The 22,681-nt window shown below is 41.6% G+C and overlaps 1 protein-coding gene across 11 annotated transcripts in view; it reads left to right on the plus strand.

Moving 5' to 3' along the window:
• Positions 1-22,681, plus strand: part of FAM13A (family with sequence similarity 13 member A) — a 149,151-nt gene that overhangs the window by 95,446 nt on the left and 31,024 nt on the right. For 5 of the 11 annotated variants that reach the window (XM_038135197.1, XM_038135192.1, XM_038135191.1 and 2 more), the window contains 4 exons: positions 4,610-4,651; positions 15,858-16,037; positions 18,891-19,077; positions 21,914-21,990. In XM_038135197.1, the coding sequence (XP_037991125.1) occupies positions 4,610-4,651; positions 15,858-16,037; positions 18,891-19,077; positions 21,914-21,990 (486 nt within the window). Of the gene's footprint in view, positions 1-4,609; positions 4,652-11,694; positions 13,033-14,248; positions 14,294-15,857; positions 16,038-18,890; positions 19,078-21,913; positions 21,991-22,681 lie in introns of those variants that run through there. The other 6 variants (XM_038135194.1, XM_038135198.1, XM_038135201.1 and 3 more) reach the window with 5 other exon arrangements.

Genomic DNA, 22,681 nt, shown 5'->3' on the forward strand with positions numbered 1-22,681 from the left:
ATTGTATCACCACAGTGTTATGATGTTAGATTAAATTTATGGTTAATCTTGCATCAAGGATGGTGTTATTCTTTCGTCTTTTGCATAATGTGCCTCAATATTTATTTGAAGGAAGTTTATTTTGAAGGATTTATTTGAAGGCAAAAGCTTGTGTTGCCTGCTATTTCTCATTTGCAAAAACATTGCCTTTTACCCACTGCTGTGAAGCACAAGCTATGAGTAAATAGCTCTATTGAGAAAATAAGCACGCAATAAATTTTCATGAGCTGTTTCAATCTTGCATTTTTTTGCAACATTGAAATAACTTTTATGGGGAAATTACTTGGGTGGGTGAAGAAGTGCTGAAAAATTCGTGAATAAGATGAGACCTTCAGCAAAAAACACTACTGTGGCCTCAAAATCAATGTTTCCTTGAAGCTCTTTTTAGTGTTGTTAGTGTTGAATGTCATAATAAATAAATAAACAATATCGTTAAAATTCTCAGTTGTTTGAAAACTTATATGTCTTTTAAGCCAAGGAGGCATAGGTGTTCTGAATGATGAGAAAAAAACAAGAAGGAGATAAGTTTGAAGGCTTAAGAAGTCACCCAAACATAGCCTTCCATCTCCTTCTTCCAAAACCTGCATTAACTTTTGATATCATTAGTAATTTGATGTCACTGAATTTTTCATTGGCTTTTTGTTTGATTGCATTAAAAATAAAAGCAGCTATTGCTTTGCATTAAAAAAAGTATTCTCACTAAAATCAACTGCATTTCTTTCAAAGTGGAGAATTTCTGTGGTAGAATAGAAAGGGAGCCATTCCCTTATCTAACATTTGAGGTCAGAACAAACAGAGCCTCTGGCAGGGCATTAGGAAAACATGACCTTGGCTGAGCAGCAAGACCCTGCCAGTGTCTAGGCCCTTCATCTCTGGTGCAAAATGTTGACCCATGAGTCAAAGTACATTTTCATAATTGTAAAAGAAAAAAAAAATCCAACAAAAAAATCCACAAAGCCGAAATCTGAAGTATTTTTCAAAAAAATTTCATCGACTAAATGTAAGTTTTGAAGAGAGATGTGGAATAGGAAAGCAGCAGTAGCTTTGTAATGGAGGTTCCAGTGCCAGGAAGCTAAGACAGAAGAGCTGCTGCTGGTTAAGTGCAAATGAAACAAGGAGGAAGGACACTGAGCCACTCTGACCTGTGGTGGGAGCTCAGGCCAGCGAGGAGAGGGCTGAGACAGGGATATTCCTTATGCACCGAAATAAATTGGGAACTTTCCATCTAATTGGGTGTTCTACAACAGGCTCAGCACCTCCCTTATTCTGCCTGAAGGGCAAGATGATTTAAAGGTTGGACTTGTTCTGGGAGGTATTTTTCACTCTCAGTGATTCCATGGTTCCATGAGATGTCAGAAAAAAAAAAAAAAAAAAGAAGACTCATGATTACCTGTTTAAGAATGTGAGGAGTGAATGTAACATTGCCTGTAATGTTCCTGTTGCAAAAAAGGGAGGCAAAAAAAGGATAACTTACCTTCTGTAATGGAAATTCATCATTTTACAGTTAGACTTCACCCAGGCTTTCCTATTTCCTCCTTCAAAACCAGAAAGGATGTGCCTGATAATCCCAAGATGTGCCAAACTAACTGATGGGCTAAAGTGGTGTTCCTTCCAGTCTAACAAACTTTTTATTATTCCAGGGGTGGTCACAAACATACATAATGTTACTTCTTTACCCATGAAATATACAGAACAAGAGTAGTTTGTTGTGGGGTTTTATGTTTGTTTTGGATTTTTTCTTAGTTTGGCTGGTATTTGTTTTGGTTTTTAGCAGGAAGGAAGTTGTCAGGTAATCTCCCAAGTTATTTCATGGAAGCGATTAATTTCTGTTTAATCCCTGGATTTAGGGGAGCTATTTATATGCTTGAGAAAAAAGAGGCATATTTTTACATGTATTTTACATTCACCTGCTTAGCCAGGTAATCAGTGATAGTTGAATAAGTAACTGGAGTTTTTTAAAGTTATTTCATGCCTTCTGAACATAAAGCATACGTATATCTGGACAAAACTTTGAGGATAAAAAAATCCCAAACGAACAAAAAAAGCCCAAAATTTAATTCACTACTAAGCCTGTTTGTCTAATGGATGAGTCCTTTGCTGGGCAAGGCAGACATTTAGAAGATTTTTATGGTTTTGTCAGAAGTCTGGATTTCATACTAGTTAGGTTGGAGGTCTTCACCTGAGATTCGGCTACTGCTCGTTTGCTGCACATGTAAAACTATGAACCACTATTGAGTAAGAGAGGTTTTTCACAGCTACAATTTTTACCAACCATGCGAAATCTTGAAACTTGATGATCTAAATGAAAGTGATATTTGGTTTCTGACTTCTGTAAGAGCTTCTTTCTCTGCCATTCCCAGCTAATGGGCTTAAAATATTTGTTTCTCCTCAATTTCATTATATGGATAAATTTTTGTACAGTTAGAAAACTTGCTTGAACTTAAGAAGCATCCAGTTGCATTTTCTGTGGAAGAAAGGGAAGGAAATGCAAGAGGATTCAGAGTCCCTGCTGAATACTACTTTTCCATCTGCTCTGTAAAAACAAATATTGGGTGAATAAATGTGAAAGATTATTTGGACTTTGTATGATTGTGCTGCTTTGATTTGGAAGTTAATTACAAACGTTGAAATAAGGAGGGTTGTTTATGATGGAAAGAAAGCATGGTTGGTGTGGCTTCAGCAACTGCCACTTGGACATAAAGCAGCATTTGGTGGTGCCATTTGAAGTTGCATTAATGCATAGAAATCTTGATGGCCCTGTGAGCTTTCATTTATGTGAGAAAAAAATTTTTCATGTTTTCTGTCCACTACTTGATTTGTTTGCATTGAGATTACAAGTACAGCTATTAATGCAGTGAACTGAACTTAGCAAAAAACTTCATCAGCAGCTTTGTGAGGTTAAAGTGCTTTCTTTACACTTAAAAAATTCTATAAGTGCCAAATAAAGTGATAGCATGCATGCAGGTTGGGAGACTGCATGCCATCAGGGGAGGGAACCTTACCTGGCAGAGGTTCCTACCCACATCTTTGTTGCAGGTTGTCTTCAGGGAAGGCAGTAATGGGTATTTCCATATTTCCATCAACTTTTTCTAGGCAGTCTCAGAGCTGTAGCAGTTTCTCATGAGGACTCTTCAGGTGCTGTTAGCCTCAGTTGACAGGCAGGCACTCTCCACCTGCTGTGCACTGCTGTGTCCTGCTTGGCTCTGGGAGCAGCAGCAGCTCTGGGAGCAGCAGCTGTGCTCCCAGTCTTCTTGGGGAGCTGCTGAAAGCTGTCCAGTCACTGTTGCCTTACAGAGGTGATGAAGTTTTGCCAGACCACACTGATTTCAGAGGCAGCCTCTCTTCCTTCCGGTCTGTGGTGTTTGGTGTTACCCTCAAATTGGGTTTCCTGCATCACGTGCTGTAAGCTCTTTTCTGTAGATGTCTGTTTGTGAATCTTTCCATATTCTAGTTGGGGGGTTGAATCCCTGTGATTATTTCTCTGCAACACTGGCTTGCTTATCTGTCAGCCTGCCTTTTTGACTCCCTTGTATCTCGCCTTCTCCCTAATGCTCTGCTCTCCTCAGTGAATTTGGTGTCCGTATTTGTGGATCTGTTATAACATTGGCTGGGTTGGAAGTAAGCTGTGGTTAAATCTGCCTCTCTGGCTCTGTGCAGTGTGAGGGCACAGTACTTACCTGGCTGCAGGCCAGTTCCAGCTCATCTTGCTGAGGGAGCTTCATGCTGGCTCCAATGGAAGCTGCAGAAAGTAGCTGAGGACTTGATTTCCTAGTTGCAAATCCTACAGAGATGTTCCTTTTCCCTTTATTGAGTGCTTAGAGCAGCTTTTATAAGCCAATAAATAAAATCCTTCCAAATTCAAGTGATCATGTGTGATGCTGTGTCCCAGCTCATTGTTCCCCTTGTGCCAGCACAGGCACAATGAGCTGGATCAGGGCTGGTAAGTCACTTGCCAGGTGGTTATGCTGGGGCCAGGCCAGCTGACGACTAAACCACAACTAAACGTTTTGTCAGGGGACCTCCACACCCGCCAGTGGCAATCCCCGATCTCAAGCCTACAGAAATGTCATTCAAATAAACTTTCCACAGGAGTGGTAAAACTGGGGAGTAAGTAGCCTCATGCATACACCTATGGCCATGGTTGTTTCTTTGGTTACTCAGGATGTCCTTTGTTTTTTTTTCCAAGTTTGGCTTTAATTGGCAGATTGTTTAATTCTGGAGCAGCAGACAGCAAAGGACTCTCTTGGTTTTCCTGGCAAAATGCTTTATTGTTGCTATGGGAATAGCCCTAGCACTGTTGCAGTGTCAGAATGACTCCTGGCTGTCTAGCAGGAGATCTGTTACGCCACATTTGTGGACATTGGGAAATGAGTTGGATTGCCAGGATTTAAGGAAAGTAACTTAAAGCTTTCTTCCGTGTGTCAACCAGAGGACAAAACAGACTTAAGTGTTACCTCTGTAACGGGTGCGATTTCACTTTTTTTGTCTCTGCTTTTTAAGAGTGAGTATATTGAGCTGCAAATACAAGACAGAGCTGCATACTAACTTACAAAATCTATTTTGTTTTTAGCTCCCAAGAAGATGAGCGGCCTATGTCACCCTTCTACGTGAGGTATTTACTCCGTTGTTTTCATTTATTTTTCTGTGTGGGATTGACTCCTTATTGGAATTAAATGTGAGGAGGGGTTCAGAAGTGCTGAACAGACTGTAATCAAAGTGAGCACTAATTTGACAGTTGTAATTATTGCTCAGTTAGTGGCATGAGTCTTTGTAGATACCATCTCTGTTGCGATTCTTTTGTATTTAGAGAAGAGGCCCAGGGTATAAGGTCTTTATTACAAGATGGACGTGGTTTTCCTCTTTTCTTTGGTTTGTTATGTGTCTTAGATGCCTGAGTAGCTTATCTGCAGGCACAGGAGAGATTGCTGCTACAGGATTTGAGGAACTGGCAGCATGTGCTGCTCAGAAAGAAACCAGGAACCAGATGGTGAGTCAGCAGCTCATCCAGTTCCCTGCTGCAGCCTAGAAAAGCAGGAGAGTGCCTGGGTACCCAGCAAGCCTCACTTGGAGGGAATGGTGCTCATGCTGCATTTGAACAAATTGTTTCTTGTTTTGCCAACTGGAGGGCAAAGTCACTGCTTGTAAAAGGGGTCTGATTCTGTTGACATCTGTGAAAGTTTGCTCTGCTTGCTTCAGTAGCAGGCTCAGTTCCAGTGCTTTCATTTATACTTAGTGGAAGAACAGGAGCCAGAGCAATTAACAACGAAGGGCTGCAGAGGAGGAAGGGCCAGATATTATAATTGGGTTCTTTGATCTCTCACAGAGTTTAAACAAATAAAAAGAAATCCCAGTGGTGCTTTTTGTGAGAACAGTGATAATTGGAATTCTTACCATGATGTCTGAAATTTGTTGATCTCTGGCGTATATTTGTGTTTATCTTTGTAGCTTGGGCTTTTTCTTAAAGAATTTTTCTAGCATGAAGCGTAGAAGGAGTGCAGTTAATGCATACTGTGCAGAAATGTCTGTCAGGGAATTGTTCATGGACTAGCCTGGTTGCATGATCCTGTCTGCCTTCAGGTTGATGCACTGTCATTCCCTGCAATCCATTTGTGCAGATGTTACCCAGTCTGGACCTCAAAAGCTCCAAACGGTCAAAGGAGATTCTGCCTGTTCCTTCAGGATGTTATTTTGTAGCTGCATACATACATACATTCCCCTGTCTCAAATTTTCCCTAGTTTAAATCTTCTTCATATCTTTCCATTGAAAATTGTCTGCCCCTTTGTTTTTCTTTCTGGCTAAATGTGACCTTCAAATGATTTCAGGGTTTCATTACATTTCCATCTGTCTTACTGCTCAGAATTGTCCTTCCAAGCCCTTTCCTGCATTATAGAAAGATGATCCATGAAGGAGATTCTCTTTGGCTGACCTTGTCAAGATCACCGAGGAGAGATGGAGAGCAAGGAGTAGACATGAGAAAATTGATATCAAAGCAGGACATTTCTGGGAGCAAATTTGAGCATCTTAAACAGAGATGTAGGCTTGTGGGGGGGAGAAAGAATGAGTGTGTCCACTGAAATGAAGGGATGGGTTTCCATGGGAATCTGTCTTGCAAATACGAAGGGAGCAGTCAGGAATAAACACATGGCTGGGAAGTGAAGAAATGGCTGGTAGGAGCAGAGAGAGAGCCGCACACCTTGATACCCAGGCTTCTTTCCAAGCTCATGTCTTTTGTAACATTGCTGGGATACAGTTGCTTGTAAATAAAGGAAACAGCTTGTAAGTCTTGCTTCTGTTTGTAACACATCAGAAATCCTGAGGTCAGTTGCCAGGTGCAGTTAATTTGGCAGGAGAGCTGCTGCTGGCTGGGCAATTCCTGGTGCTTCAACAACTTGAGAACTTGAGTGGGTGGCCAGTTTTTTCTGTGTGACTTTGAAAGTTCAGGTTATTGCCCCAGAGGCTGTGCATGACATACGTAGGAATTGCATTTCACACCATGGGCAAGGAAGGGAAGACTGTCTGCTTTACCTGTTTGATGGTCAAATCTATTTCTATTACTGCCAGCCAGACTTACATAGCTTGAAATACTGCTCAAGTAACCCTTCAAGTGAATCATGAATATTTGGGCACAGGGCGGTCACTGCTGTGTTATTGCAGTAATTCCATATAGATAATTATACAACAAGTTAAGTAAGTGAGAACAAGAGCTCTTTAGCTTCCAAGCACTGCATAATACTTGGCTCTTGCCAGACGGAAGGAACATTGTGTCCCTCTGTCATGGTTTAACCCCAGCCAGCAACCAGCTGCTTTGCTCACTCCCCCACCAGCAGGATTTGGTTGAAAACTGGAATGGTAAGAGCTGGAAAACTCGTGGATTGAGAGAAAGATAGGTTAACAGGAAAGGGCCATGCATACAGGCAAATCAGAACAAGGAATTCATTCAGTGCTTCCTGTGGGCAGGCAGGTGTTCAGCCATCTCCAGAGAGCACGGCCCTGGCACATGTAATGGTTACTTGGGAAGGCAGATGCCATCACTGAAAACATCCCCTCCCCTTCCTCCTTTTCCCCCCCCCACTCTACACACTGAGTGTGATGTCACATGGTGTGGAATATCCTTTTGGTCACTTTGGGTCACCTGGCCTAGCTGTGGCTCCTCCCACACACCCCTAAATTCCCTGCCAGTACAAAAACCAGAAAAGGCCTTGGCTGTGTGTAAGTCCTGCTCAGCAATAACACAAACATCTCTGTATTATCAACCCCGTGTTCAGCACAGATCCAAAACACAGCCACATGCCAGCCACTGGGAAGAAAATGAACTCTACCCCAGCCAAAACCAGCACACCTTCCATAAATCAGTTTTAGTAGGATCAAATCAGGCTTGATTATTCAGTGCTGTATCACGTCAGCTAACAATTGAGATGTTTCCCTGGTTGATGTTTTTAACAATAAGACAAATGCTGAAGGTCTTAATTTTTACGTCAGAACTGTGAGAACGCCACCCATAAATATACTGTTTCTTAAAGTGACACTGATTGGTTGGGGTTTTTTTTTGTCTTTCAGTATTGGGTAAGTCAAGACTTTATCAGCACTGCTACTTTGTAAAGGAATAAACAGTCTGTAGCATTATGAGAGTAAGCAGTAAATGAGACAAAATGTAGCAGGGGTTTGTAAATAGTGGTAACACCAGTACAACTATGTTATTTTTAAAAGATTTTCCAGAGAGAGGAAGAAAAGGAGTATAACTCATCTCTCTGATGCCAGCAAAATGTTTTATATCATGCCATCTATATGGAAAAAGTGGGCATGAGTACAAGAACATAAAGATGGGTGGGGAGGAGGTGAGACCTATAGATATTGCTGGTAGGAGAGGAAGGGGATTGCTGCTGGAGATCCTGAAGTGCCATGAACTTCTTTTCCTTGATAGCCACTAGCATAATAAAGTCAAATCTTGTTCATTAATTGAGCTTGTAGCAGAAATTTAGGAGGGTGAATGGTTTGGCCATGTCCTCTGGGAGAAAATGTGTGTCAGTGAGATATTATATAGAGTGAGATATATATATATGTATTTATAAAATATCTCACCATCATAAATATATATACTATTTTTATATATTTATTAAGATAAGCATCAAATTTAAGATATATACTAAAAGAAATAATAACATAAGTAATGAAGTCATACACCTGAGGTCTAATAATGAAAATCTTTGCCCTGAAAGGGGAGTTCCTCACATTTGGAAGTGACAGGGGGAAAAAAAAAGAGATGTGAACATACTTGTTCATGGAGGGATAAAAGAGAAGCATAGGATAAAAATACCTAAGTTGAAGTAATCACATGACAGTGGATATATAAAGGAAGTATTTTCAGTACACTTAGAAGTATGGATACCCCTGTACAAGAGACAGGTGAAGCCTTAAACACTTTGAAGTCACTCATATTCCAATAGTTTTTGGTTTGTGAAGATAATTAAAGAAATGGGAAGACTTTTACAAGATGGAGAAAAGAGCATGGGGATCCTACCTACTGTAAGAAATTAACCAGAGCACACATACTGCCCCTGAGTTTTAGACAGAAATGGGAGGATGTTTATGTTAATAATGATACTGATGCAAGAGAGAATGTGTACAAATGGTTTATTAATCTATTTGGGCAGAAAATTAATAATTTCGTAGCTGGAGCCCTCTCTCATTGGGCATAATAAGGATGATGTCAGCTTGACCAGTTTGAGAGCCCTGGGGTTCAAATCCTTTCACCTACTGCTGACCAGAGTTATCTTCTCCCTCTCTGTAGTCCTTGATTTCTTGGCTCAGCTGTGCTCAGGACCAGGCAAGAAGATTTCTGTACTGTTAAAAGAAGAGGAAAACCTTGCTAGGTGATTGATTGTTCCAGGGAGTCATGCCTGGAGGGCATTTACGTTCCAAAACCTTTTGTAACAAAACCTTGTGGTACAGGGAGTTGAGATTGTTAAAAAGTGCTCCTTGTATAATTCTTTAGTGAGACTGTGAATACGAGCTGCAGGATGTTTGAGTAATCAGTACTGAGAAACACTCAGCAGTTTCAGGTAACAAAGCAGCGTCTGGCAGCAGCAAGTCCCTGTAAGCACAATTCCACTCCACGTGTGCAAGGAGTTCCCAGAAGACAGGGACTCTTCAGGCATGCTTTGTGCTGGCCTGTGTGCCTTAGATGTGATGTTAATCCTGTAGATGCTTTCAGAGGAGCGCCAGAGTGGTATTACAGGGGAGAAAAGCAAAAGCTTTGTAGTGTGGAGCTTCCTTGTTAACCTTCAGAGCATTCAACTGAAATTGCAATGAGAGCTGACATCACAAGCAGTGCCAAAGATTGCATTAAATAGCCATGAGTGCCGGGCAAGGCATTGGACAGTTTTGCCTGGTACTTTTCCTAGAAGTACTCCTGCAGGCATTATTCAGTACAACTGGCTTGTTTCTCCTTTTAACAGTTTTTATTTGAGACAACTCTTTAAATAATGCAGGTCAGGTATTCTTACCCTGAAGTTTATTGGGTAAGGTGTTTTATGCTGTTTGTTTTCAGGTCAGTTTCCTGAAGAAACTGGAAAACTTTGCTCTGGATTTCACACCTGCTCAGAAATTTGCATGGGAGGTGCCATAAGAGATCCTAAGTGCGCAGGACTGCTGGGCTCCATCACAACTGTGATGTGTGTTCATGTCCATCACACCTGCACTGGCTGAAAGTAACCACCAGGCCACTGGGTGTCCCTGCTCTGGGTGCCTGGCTGCCATGCAGGTCTGAGGCTCCCTGGGGATTATTTCCCTGCTCTGCAGGGGAGCCTGCACGGACACAGCCGTGCAAATTCACCAAGCTGTATCATGGGGCCTCCGTGAATCCCCTGCAGGGTTGTCTCTGCTCCAAGCAGTAGGTGTCAGTGTGCATCTGTCATAAAGGAGGTGCAAGCAAAAAACATTAGGAATCCTGAATAAAGTCGCTTTTAGTGGGGTTAGTTTTCTGTGTAGTAACAAAATAGTGTAAAAAATAATTTACCATGTTTAAAGGAGGGATAATTTGGTCTGAACATGTGAAGGTGCTGAGAAAATAACGAAACGTGTCCTCCTCTGTGTGATTGAACATCCCAGCAACTAAGAGCACGCCCCTTTTGTTTTGTCTTTAAACTCATTATTTTCACCTTTTGTATGCTGTCACAACACTTGTCTTTGATGAAAGTATGTCAAATAAAGTAGTTGTCTTAAAATGGATCCCACGTGAGTTTGCAGTATTGCATGTCACAGTGTGGAGAGTAGATAGCATTTATACCATATAAATACCTATGAATAGGAACTTACTAGATCAGGAATTGAATCCCTAGATCAGGGGTTGAAATACTATATTTAGGAGGACTTCAGGAATTTCCCATCTGCTATGTCAAAGCCATTTAAACATCCTCAACTTTGCTGGGATAGCAAAATGGTAAAAAGTTTTTGCATCTATTGAGGCTTTCTTACTGTTGTGCTTGGCTTTTAAAAAAGCAAAAACAAGAACAAAAGCCACCTTTGCTTCCTCAATAAAGCAGATGGACTGTAAGTACATGTCAGCAACAGGTGACTTTAATACCAGACTGCAAGTATAGCTTATGAATTAGGCCATTAGATATTGTCAAGAATTAATTAAGTGACTTCATAAATGAAAACCCAGTCTGGGAAAACACTATGCCAGTATGTCAGTTTTCTCATTTGCTCTGTTTGATGGTTTTTTGTTGCTCTTTTTGTCTAGATGCTAAGATACTTTGCTCAATAGTGGCGTGAAGGAAAGAAATCAGGGGAATATCCAGCTCATTGATATCCAACATCTGCTATCACAAGACGCCCAGCCAGACCAGACAAGCTGCAGGCATTGCATGAGATAATTCTCACACCAGTGCACATCTTTTAAAATTTGAGAGGACTAGTTAGGGGGTGCAGGTGAGATTTAATGGTGATGGAAGATAGCACCTTCTTGTCCTTGAGGCTGAAACAGAAGAAAGGAGGCCATGCAGTAAGAGTTTGCCTTATGTGTGAAGTAAGACATTATTTAGAGCTGATAGAGCACCTCTGAAAGTGAGCGAAAGACTTGGATAAACAAGTTAGACAAAAGTGGGAAGTGCTAGAGGTCAGACTTCTCAGAAGGAAAAGCATGAGGGTCATAAGAAACCAGTTCAAAAGTTCATAGCACTTACAACAGCTGTGTGCCTTTGTGCAAGTTTTCTGGCTGGCTTTCTGAAAGTAAAAGTCCCCCAGCACTGGGAAACTGTCCTGCTGCCTTCAGTCACCTGAGGAGAACCTGTAATTTCTACGAAAAGTTGGTATCTCTCACCATGCTCTGCAACAGCAGCTGCATAATCTAATAAAGATAATCTAGCTGTGGAGATCATTGACCATACGTATCAGTGAAATGGAGCAGATGTGAGGAGAAAATAATTAACTGGAGCGGAGCATGAGTTCCCATTGTCCTGATGATTTACTGAGCAGGGCAGCTGCCTGCACAGGTGGGCACGCCAAGAGGGCTCTTCCACGCATGGCTCACCCAGCCTGCTCCCCAGAAATCCAACAGCAGAGCGGCTTCTGCCACCCAAGAAGTTTGGAAAACCCCGCAGGATACACCCTGCCTGCCTGCCTGCTTGTCTGGGCTCTGCAATCCTTACAGGGTGGTGTCTTTGCCTGAGTTTGCCGACGTGCTCTTGCACTGCTTGTTCTGTCCTGCAGAAGGCTCAAATCCTAAAACCACTGTGTGACTCTCTCCCCTCCACCATTTGTTTTGGATGTAAAGTTCTTTGGTGTAAGAAAGGTTGGTGGAGAGTAAGTAAAGCAATTTAGCAAGACATTTAAGTTAAGCTTCAAAGTGAAATAGCCAGAAAAATTACCAGCTGTGGAATTAAAAGGAAGTTAGTGTATCTAGAAAAACTCTGAATTAAAATCTCTGTCTTATTCAGAGGGGTTAATAAAAGAGCATTAACTTATCACAGAGCTTAGATTCTTAGAACTTAGATTCAGAACAATAAAATCAGAATATCAGAGCTTCATTTTGTAGTCATCCACTCAGCTGGCATGTAAAGGATGTTCCTTGTTACTTGTCAGTAGTTTGAAAGTCACCATGTTACTGTCTTTCTTACAGAACCTGTATTGCCTCAATAGGGCTTTTCTAGGTACAGTAAATTAGTTATTACACATCATTAAAAATTAGGTCAATGTACTTAAAACTGAATTGGTGTTAGTAAAGCACACAGTGAACTAACTAACTAACTAAAGCACACAGTGAATTAGAATATACTTGGTGTTAGAAAAAATTTTATTGGTAGAAATAAATAAACCTATATCCTAAGGATGTTTTTAAAAAGCTAAAATCTAAACAATCCTTTCTTCCTCTCCACTAACCACTTTCCTGGCATGAAAACAGAGAAGAAAAGTGTGCTATGGAAGACAACCTCAGTTTGCCTTGCCTGTAGGTACTATAAAAAGGTGGTACAGCATTAATCTACTCCCATGAGTGTAGGAGCTGTAGCAAGCACATGAACTGTATCTTAAAATGTGGGTTAGCCCACATTAGCACACTAGCACCTTACTTGCTAATATATCTCCATGGGAGACCAAGTCTTAAAAATAGTTTTTGCTGGGAAGAGGCCACTTACTTCCTGTAAGCAAACCAGAAAGCAAGTAGGGGGCTTGAAATGTGCACTTCAAATTCCAGTGTCATCCTGTAGTTGATAGTCAAGATGTTAGATGTGGGAAGAGCGTGATCTTGCAAATTTTGTTTCCTGTATGCAGATATTTTATCTGTAATAATAGGTACAGTAATAGTTGTTTCCATGTCTTCATGAAATTATCTGAATGGCACAACTGCTCAGGTCCTGCTCAGGTAATGTGGAACATACTGGCAAGTCCATGACTGCTTTCCTGGTGTGCCACCACTCCGGTGAGCTGTGCTGGGACTGGAGAGTAGCACTCAGTGAAGCTGGGACTGGCAAGGATGTGAGTGTGGTTAGACCCAGGTGAGCACACCGCTCAGCCTGAAGCACATTGCAAGTGTGATTTGCAGCTGGGTGTTTGTGGGGAGGAGTCACACTGGCTTGTTGGTTTTGTTAAATTAGCTGTAGTGACCCCTCATTTATCCTTCTCTTCCTCTGTTGCCTGCCTTCTGCCCAAGTGACACTCAAACCCGGTAAAGCCACAGAATGGTTATCTGAGAGAGCTGCAGCTTCTTAGCTAGCTCTAGCCCCATACAGTGAAGTGCAAAGTATTCAAGGGAAGCAGAGAGGAAACCTTTGGGTAGCAAAGGCAAATCTGCTGTTGATGGTTCTGCAATGAAATGATTTGAGAGAAACTGGTGAAGACTGAAAACAATGAGTAGCTATTTTGGCAGGAAGAACGTCTTGCATCCAGCTTGGATTTTGTACCCTGACCACGTTTTACTGGGATTTATCAGCCAGTTGTACTCTGCTGATATGGGGATAATTTGAAATGAAACCCCTAGGCCTGTAGTTTATTTGACTCAAGGGAGGTCGCAGGAAGGATGGATAGGCAGTGTCACCTTATCTGCAAGGCTGAGTCAGCTGAATCAGTGGACGAAGAAGGGGCAGGATGGGACTCAGCTTGGCAGAGGGAAGAAAGCAGTGACACCTCTGCCAGGTCAGCTTGTTCAGAAGGGCTCTGAACAGCAAGCGATAACATCTACATTTGTGTCAGCTCTTCCTGAGCCTGATAACAGACCGAGGTAAAAAGGAGAGAAGCATGCATAGATTTTACTTTTTAAAATGTGAAGCAAAGAATATGAATATGTTCTTTGAGCATGTTCAAAGAGGGAATAGTTAAACAGAGAGACCAGTTAAATATTAAGTGTATACATTTTCAAGTCAGCTTCAAAAGGCAAAGACTGCTGTCATGAGGCTAAAACATCAGCAGCAGAAAGCCTACAAGAAAAGAAAAAATCTGTAACATGTTGAGGTTGAAATACTTGCTGTTAGACTTTTGCCTATTTCATGGGAATGACAGGGAAATTAATTGTTGAGGATATTGACTTGCCAAAATATGCCACGTCACAGTGGGAGTGAAAATTCCTTATGGGGAAAACCTGTGACATGTGTACACAGTTGTTGTTGAGGCAGCTCAGACCTTTGAATCCTAGCACTGCAAAGAGCAAGAGGTTTTAAGACCTTATTTTGATAATAAGATCTACCTTTCTTTTCTTTTTTTTTTTCTTTTATACAGTACCCACGTATCACAAGTCAGTAGCAACGTTCCTGCTACAGGAGAGTAAGTGTCTTTTACAATTTTGTATCTATCTTTCTTGGAGCTTTTTAAAGTATTGCTGGTTATTCTTTGATTTCTCTTTAAGAGTTGCTCTTACATAAACAAAAAAAGAGACAATGTTTCCCAAAGCAATTAATCTACAATGATAATCCATCACTTCCTCCTGAAAGCTTCTCAGGCCCTTGGTTCTTTGCTCACTGTGCCTGTGATGTTTTGCTTAGGCAGAACTTGCATATTTTGAGGAGTTTTTTGCACTGTGTCATCTTCTTGCTCTTGTTTGCTCCCTGTTGCATCCCAGCAGAGGACGTGACCTGACCCTACTGCTGTAACTGGGAGGAGCAGAGCTAAGATGAGTTGGCTCCTTTGCTGGAGCTGGGAATTCCCAATGGCTGATGGGTTTGCAGAGCTGATCTTTGTCAATAGTGAAATACAGACATACTTGCCTAGTTAAACCATCTGGGCTTTTGCAGTTGCTAAGGTCTTCTGACTTTTCCAGGAGCTGCAGTCTCAGCAGGCTTTCAAGTATAGCAACTTAGCACAGCTTTTGTAAAGGAGAAATGAGCCCAAGCACAGATTCCCATACTGTAGCTACTCAGTTGAAAATTAACCAGCAAATCCTGAAATAATATTTTAATTATGGAAAAAACAGTAGAAGCCATACATGGACTTTGGACATGCATGTTTGAAAAATCCATTCTTCAGTAACTGCTTAAAGCATTGCAAGAAGCACAGGTGGGATTGGGATGTATACAAAAATGTGTTTCCATATGATCTCTTTGGAAAAAAAATCTTTTTCCCATAAAGTTTCCTCTGATAAAGGAAGGAAGGGAGTATTACAAGAAAATGGCAGTACCAAGATGAAAATTTGTTTGTGCTGAAAGTTCATGTAGTCCCACACCTTTAACTGATGCAACTGCAGGGACTCTCTTGTGGTGGCTTGTGTGGAAGCCATCTTAGTGCCATTGAGTGTGCAGATGGACTCACACCAGTATCAGGGTGGCTGTGGATGCACAAGAATGTGGCCCAAGAATGCATAAAAATGTCATGAACTCAGAACAAAACCCATGCTTGGTCCCAGTGTATGTGAGGAGTTCATAGTGAGCTACTGCATATTGTCATCCCTCTGTGAGACAGCAGTGAATCATCTTCTTGCAGGTGATCCAATGCCTTACTGAGCTTGTCTTGCACAACAGACTTGACCCCTGTCAGCATGGCTGGGTATCAAGTGCAGTTTGTCAAGCAGAGGTTTTTAAGTGGAGGATGGAAGTTAGGCACCAATGTCTGTAGTTGCAGTAAGTAAAACTAGTTGTTTTACTGAAATTTCAGATATCCCTAGAACTAAAAAGAGCAACGTTAATTGGGAAGGCTCAGCTATTCTGAGGGACTTGAACCAGCGAGTATCTGAAGATTTTGGTGTTGCTCTTTGCATATGTCGTAGCGCTGGAACATTTTGTGCTGCCATCCTAAGAAAACATAACCCAGAGATACCCTTGTTTTATTTATTGTTGCAGAGAGGGAGCTCCACAAAATCTTTGAGCTCAATTGACCTTATTTTTCGGCTTGACAGGTATTTAGAGAAGACAATCCGCTCAGCCGTGGAGCAGCATCTCTTTGATGTTCATGGCTCAGGCGGCCAGAGTTCAGAGGACTCTGAATCCGGGACGTCTTCAGCCTCTTCTAATGTGTCTGCCAGGCAGAGGAGGCGACACCACAAAGAGCAGGAGGAAGCCTGGAGAAACAGAGACATGTATGAGCCTGATTTCTTTGTTTTGGAAAGTGTACTTAAGTCTACCCCAGTCATGTCTTCTTATCAAGGCAGTGCTGTGTTCTCTTATGAAAGGCACTGACCTTTGCCCTGACTGCAGTGCCCATTGCAGCAGAGCTCCATTGCATCAGTCAGAGCTGGGAAATGTAGAGTTTACTGGATCATGGAGTGGGGCAAAGCATTATTAGAATCCAGGGGGGTTATGCAGTCAAGTTTTTAATTGCAGTATTTGGAATTGGTGACTTACGGTATTTGTTGCATTAGTGGAATTTCCCAAGCAGTTGGCTCTGCTGCCTTTAACTTTTTTTAGATCAAAACATTGGGCTCAGCTGCTTTTCTGAATTCAGAGTGTCTTCAAAAATGAGATAAAGTTCCACTTTTGTGTGTGGAAGCACAGCTTGTGTTTGGGTTTAGTGAAGAGACTTGGGAGTTTGTCTGAAATTAGAAAAATCTTCCTTTTGATTAATCGGACTCTAAGATTTTTTTTTTTATCCAGGTTATTACGCAAAGTTTAAACATGATTTAGTAGTGAATTTCCTTAAATGTCTGTCAAAGAGAGAAGATAATACCTGTTTTTCCATTCATACTCCTCTAGTTGTGACATATATTGTGTGGTACAAATGTATTACCACCACAGCTTTAACCAACTTGTTACACAAGGCACAGCTGTATTTGAGAAACTGTAGCACAGACAAGGCCAGGTTCAACTCATGTGTTTATCTGTAACACAGCACTAGTTCTTGTAAAGAATGTGTATGCCTCACTGCAGTGTTGGATTGCTAGGATTTGAAGTTGATTCCAAAATAAGCATCTAGTCTCCTGTTGTTGTTTCCTGGGTGCTGAGTTCCCCAAATTCTGTTGGATCTGTACCTTCTTATATGAAGCTACTTTTATACAGGTGCATAGCCATCGATACCTCATGTTAATATTGCATCTCTGGTATTTCCCAAAATGTGTCGGTGCTGCTGTTGTACAAAAAATCTGTAGCTACAAAAAACAAAAAACAAAAAAAAAAACCAAAAAAAACAAACAAAAAAACCCCCAAAAAGCACTGTTTTCATAGTGAATCAAAATACACTGTAAAGGTGGCCTGGGAAATTGGCTTTTGCAAGTCACCAAAGTATCTGGCAGCAGCTCTAAAGTAGTTTTTCTTGTTACGTAGCCCTGCTGACAGGCTTCTCAGGTAAGTAGGTCAGGGACTGGCCAGTGTACGTGTTTGGAAGCATATAGTACTGCAGGGCTTTTCTTCAACGCTGAGTTACAGAGCTGCCTCTAGATATGATTGACACAGTTATTCAGGCTCAGTCCAGAAAGCTAGAGCCAAGGATTTAAAGCACGTTGGAAGATTTGAATGTTGGCTGTGGTCCAAACTGTTTTCCCTGGTTCCTTTAGGTCAGATTGCTGGGATTTCTCTGGGTAAATTATGAAAATTGAGAATTCCTTTCAAATCGTCTTTCTGTTGTTTTTTTGATTGTTAGTGACTTCATCTCCTTGCCTTGTGATGGATCACAAGAGGATTTGTAATGTCACAAAATGGGACTACAGGCAGGAAGAGTGTTTATCACAAAATCACATAGGTGAACTCCCAGGCTTTGAAGATTACATGATCTACAGGCTCTCAATGTGTAATTGGTCTGCTGAAGGGTTTGTAAAAACTTCTACAAAGGCAAATGTGTTATCTTAGAAGTTTAGTCAGAGATTTATCATACCTCTTTGTATCTCTTTTCCACCAACAAAACCTAGAGATCTGTCATCTAGAAAGTCACTGGAACCTTCTAGTTCTGTTTTTGTTCTGAATACTTGCCATGCTGGCACTGTCCAGATACTGCAGAGTAACTGGTTTCTTATCACACCAGTCAAGTCTAGATGAGTTCTGCTGCTGTTCATGAAAGCAGGCTTTGGAGTTGCTCAGCGCTGTGTAAGACGGCCACACAGAGCTAGCAAATGTTCCAGATTCAGTGTCAGCAAGCTGCCTTTAGCCTCTGGCAGGGTAATGGGACGCCTTGTGTTTCTCCTGTTCCCATGGTGTAGTGATGTGTATGTGCATCCTCACTGCTGGGCATAGTAGAGGGAGGACTACTTAACAAGTGGTAAATGGAAAGCTGCCTGCTAAAGGATCCATCAGGGCAAGATATGCCAGGCTTCTGGTAAACATGTACAAACCCTGCAAGCCCAGAGAGTCCCAGCGAGTGCATCACGTGGTGACTTAGGGCTGACTGTCCCATCCTCTTCCCAACATAGCAAAACAGTCCTCTGTCCTAGCAGTTGTGTTACCATTGCAGAGGTACATTCCCTTTTATGTTTTGTGTAATTCCCAAATAGAAATCAAGCATTTGGCTAAAGCCCCACACAGTCCTGCTCTTGCATTTGAGAGTTATGAGTAAGAGGGCCAATTATGCGGTGTCATGCACCAAAGGAGATCCCTGGACCGCAGCTGTGAATCACTTTTCTAAATTAAAAGCTCGTGTCTCAAAGGAAAATATGCTTCATACTCTCTATAAAAATTGCACAGGCAGTCAGGGGCTAGTCCAGCTTCCAAGTGAAGGCTTCTGTGTGTTTGGTTTAGTGGCAAGTGAATCAAATCCCAAACATGGATCCTCACAGCTTTCTCACCTGAGGTGTATACAATTGGCTTTTGCTGTCAGTGGGATTTAGCGTTGCACAGTGTGTGGTTTTGGCTGCACTGGGAAGAACCAGAGATAGTGGTTTCATAGGGAATAGATAGTGTTACTGGAACTGCATCAGTCAGTATGATGTAGTTCTCTATTGCTACCATAAATGTAGTGAGAGAGTGTTTTAAACAACCTGTTGCTGTAATGTCCCTTTTCTTTTTAGGGAAGTTGTCAACAAGGAGAATATTCCCTCTGGATTCAGCAGTCTTGAAGATTGTATTCTAGCTGCTCAAGATGTAGAAAAATTACAAGACACCAGCTCGGGATACCTTAGTGAAAGGAATAAATCAAAACGGCAGAAATCCAGCACCAAGCTCTCAGAACTTAATGATAACCAGGACAGTCCTGTGGTAAGCCAGCACACTGCACTATTTGATGTCTGTTACTAGGATGGGAAAAGCTCTTTTTTTTTTTATTTCAGTGCACATATCTATCCCTTAGGTAGTAATTTTTGCATGCAGTACTGGCCTCAGTGCCTATTTTTGACTATGGGAAACACAGGATCTGACACTTGTAACCCCTGTGATGAGGCAACTGAGAAGCCATATTTCTGCTGTGATACTCTGTGTGTAGTCATTTTGTCTTTCTACCCCTTTTTGCTTTTTTCTTTTGAATTTGGTGAAGCATTTTGGAAAGCATAAAAGGATATAGATCTTTTTCTCAGTCTTTCAAAAGCCTTGCAAGGAGTTTGGAACCTTAGATGTAGGTTCTCATGTTCACGTCAAGTTTATTTTCATATTCCTGCTAAGCTCTGAAACTGGATTTCAAGTGACTACTTGATAATGAGATGGCAAAGGTATTTTATGCCATTTCCCTAAAGCCTGTGTTTTACTGTGGTGCTTGCAATTTGGAAAGCACTTTGAAGTGTGTTGTTCCAAGAGGTGATCCCTCTATCCACCTTTTACTGAAGGCATCAATGACTTCGTTATTACATTGCAAAAATCTGGAATACTGTAGAACTTTTTCAGCATATTTTTGTGTGACCTTCACAGTAGAAGACAGTTTGCCTAATTCTACAAGCTATAGAATAAAACTGGTTCACCTTCCTTCCCTCTCAGCCAGGGCAAACACTGACTGGAGTGTCAGCAGCTGAGAAACCACACTGTGCTTCAGTGCAGGGTTTGCATGCAGTGGCAGAAGTGTGGTGCCTGCACCAAGCATGCATTGCATGGTTAACAGGAACAGCAAGAGCTGTATGAAAACCCTGTCCTTTCCTTCAGTGATGCTTGATTAAGTTTTAGAGCCTGCTGAAAGCAAGTTCTTAATGTGACTTGTGTTTGGACTCATTTTGTTGAGATCACAAAATTGCAATGATCTGATATTCTTACCCTGTGCAGAGATTCTAGAGAGAGGTGGATTTGCATTTCATTATGATCAAAAGAAGGCAAGATGCCAAAAATTGTACACTGTGCTCAATTTAGCAACTTAAATTTAGTGCTCAGTATCCACAATCTTCTCATGTGATACTTCATGAAAGCAGAGTGAGACAGACACATTCACACTTCTGTCTTTGCTTGTAGCAATGCACTTTCAGATAGGCAAAGGTCTAGTGCTTATGATCTTTTCATCACCTTTTCTCTGTGCCTGTGGAGTGTAAAGCAGTCTCAATGTAAATGAGAGTTTTAACCAGGATTTAAGAAGGAAGTACTGATGGAAGTGACCACTTTTGCTGCAGACATGAAAAGCATTCATGAAGTCTTCAACTGTGCCTAGAAGAAATGTCCTCAAATTCAGCTGTGTCCACTGGGCTTTATCCTGCCCCTCATTTCTTGATCTCTTGAAGGGCAAAGGCTGAAAGGAGTGTAAAATGAACTAATCTTGTATTAAAAACATGTTGACCAATGTGACCAGCAGTGTGGTTCTTGCTTGCTCTGCTATAGGAAATGTCAGAGTGGGATGATCAACTGCGAGTATCATTATGAAACATCTTGCAGAGAGCGTGGTGCTATTGTTTTGGAAGAGCAGAAGCTGCTTTTTAAGTTTTAATGAGTATGTTTATTACATACTTGCATTTCAGAGACTGCCAGAAGGATATGTGATGGTTTAGCTTTCTTTTGGCTACACCTTTATATGTCAAATAATAACCCCAATTAGGCTGCCTACTTGGAGTATAACATAGCATGCACCTTAGCATTTACTAATAGGCCTTTGTCATGTAAACAAGTTCATGATGTTGTCTCTCCTTAAACACCCTTTTCTGAGTATTCCTTTTTCTCAAAGCCTGAAAGAGTATGTAGGACAGTGTGGGGAAGCTTTGCTCTTAGCTGTCTGATTGCATCTGGCTCAAAAGCACAAGTCAGTGGTGGAGGAACTGTCAGTTCCACTTAGGCTGCCAAGCAAACCAACCGCAAAGCATTAAAAGCTTGTGACTGCATTTTAGGGACATGGTAGCCAGGTATCAGTAAGACTCGAAGAATCAAATTAGGCAAGGCTAGAATGACTGACCTGTGTCACCATATGGGGCTGGAGGTGCAGCAGATGAGAGAAGGCTGCCCCAAGAAGTCTGTGCATGTAGTTTCCAGGGCAGGAACCCACGTCATTCTATTTAAGAGGGACTTGCCCAAAACCCAGGATAGAAGGCCTCCTTGACATGTGCTTGAAGTGGCCATATGGCTTGTCCTCCCAGTACTCAACAGTGTTAATTTTCTTAATGGTAGCCAAGAGAAATCTCAGAACAAGAGGTTGGATTGCTTGCCCTGCATTCATATTAGCCCAGCATTACACCTGTGCAGTCTCTTTTCATTCTTATGCCTGTTTAAGAAGAAACTCAGGAAGGGTTTGACTGAGAAGTGGAGGATTTTCTAACATGAACGTGAGGAGTTCTGCTGAGAGGTTGCTGTGGATTTTGCTACTTGCTCTTACAGGAGTTGCACAGACCAAAGGATTGCTCCTAAGCCTAGGCTGTCAGTCCGTAAAATGGGAGCTGATGGGGTACCATGCAGCTTTATTCTCTTCTGACATTTGGAGATGTCTGATGAAGGAGACAAAGCAGCGAGCAGTTGGGTTTTCTTGCAGTTTATGGGCAATAGAGTGTGGGGTTTGTTTAGTGCAGTGGGCAGTAGTGTGAGTGTTACCTTTTTCCTAGAAATCCTGTTGGATCTTTCTGTGTTTGATCTATTGAATGGTCTGCAGCTTGAATCTGTTTCTCATATAAATCTTACTGCTTTAATATTTACTGTATTGCAGAGTATGGAAAGCTTTAGCTCATCCAAGCCTATAGACAGAACAGGACCTGATGACATGGAAATTTTATCTGCAGAAAGGTGATTTTAATTTTATTTTATGTGTATATATGTTTTCCTTTCCCTGTGGTTGTAGAACAGCCTGAGAGATCTCCCACCCAGGCTGTGGGGGTGACGTGTGCCACAGAACAGATTACTCACCATGTTAATTTTCAAGCAGGGCTTCATGGAGGCACTGTGTGTGTTGTGTAGGCTTTGCCCTGCAGCAAATGCCACCAAGGCTCTTTTCCCAGCCTGATAGGAATGTCACTGAAGGTGCTGATGGTGCAGACTTGAAAAGAAATCAGCTGTGGAGCACCTGAACCAGCACGCTCCACACAGGAATGCAGGGCCTGTCTCACCTGGCCTCTGGGTTGGGAATCCAGCCCTTTCCCTTGTGCTTCACTCTTCTGTGAGAGCTGTAAAGCCTTACTCTGCTCACCTGAGATGACAATTTCTCTCGAAAATTACATTTGTTGGGATAGGTGTATTGGTTTGAATTAAGGGCACTGGAATTAAATGACATAATTGTTTTCAAATAGCTCCTGAGAGGAAGCAAAAATGCATAGTTTAGCAGCTTGAAGTGCTGCAGCCCAGAGAGTCCCTTCATTTACTATGTGAATTAGTGAGTGTGCAGGAGTAGCAAGAATGTAAAACCCTTTGTGTGCAGAAGTCCTTGTTTTTGTTACAAGACAAGTCTGGTTTTGTGTTTGTAATATGTTGGTTTGTTTTT

Source organism: Motacilla alba, chromosome 4 (genome assembly GCF_015832195.1).
Source record: "Motacilla alba alba isolate MOTALB_02 chromosome 4, Motacilla_alba_V1.0_pri, whole genome shotgun sequence".
NCBI lineage: Eukaryota > Metazoa > Chordata > Aves > Passeriformes > Motacillidae > Motacilla > Motacilla alba.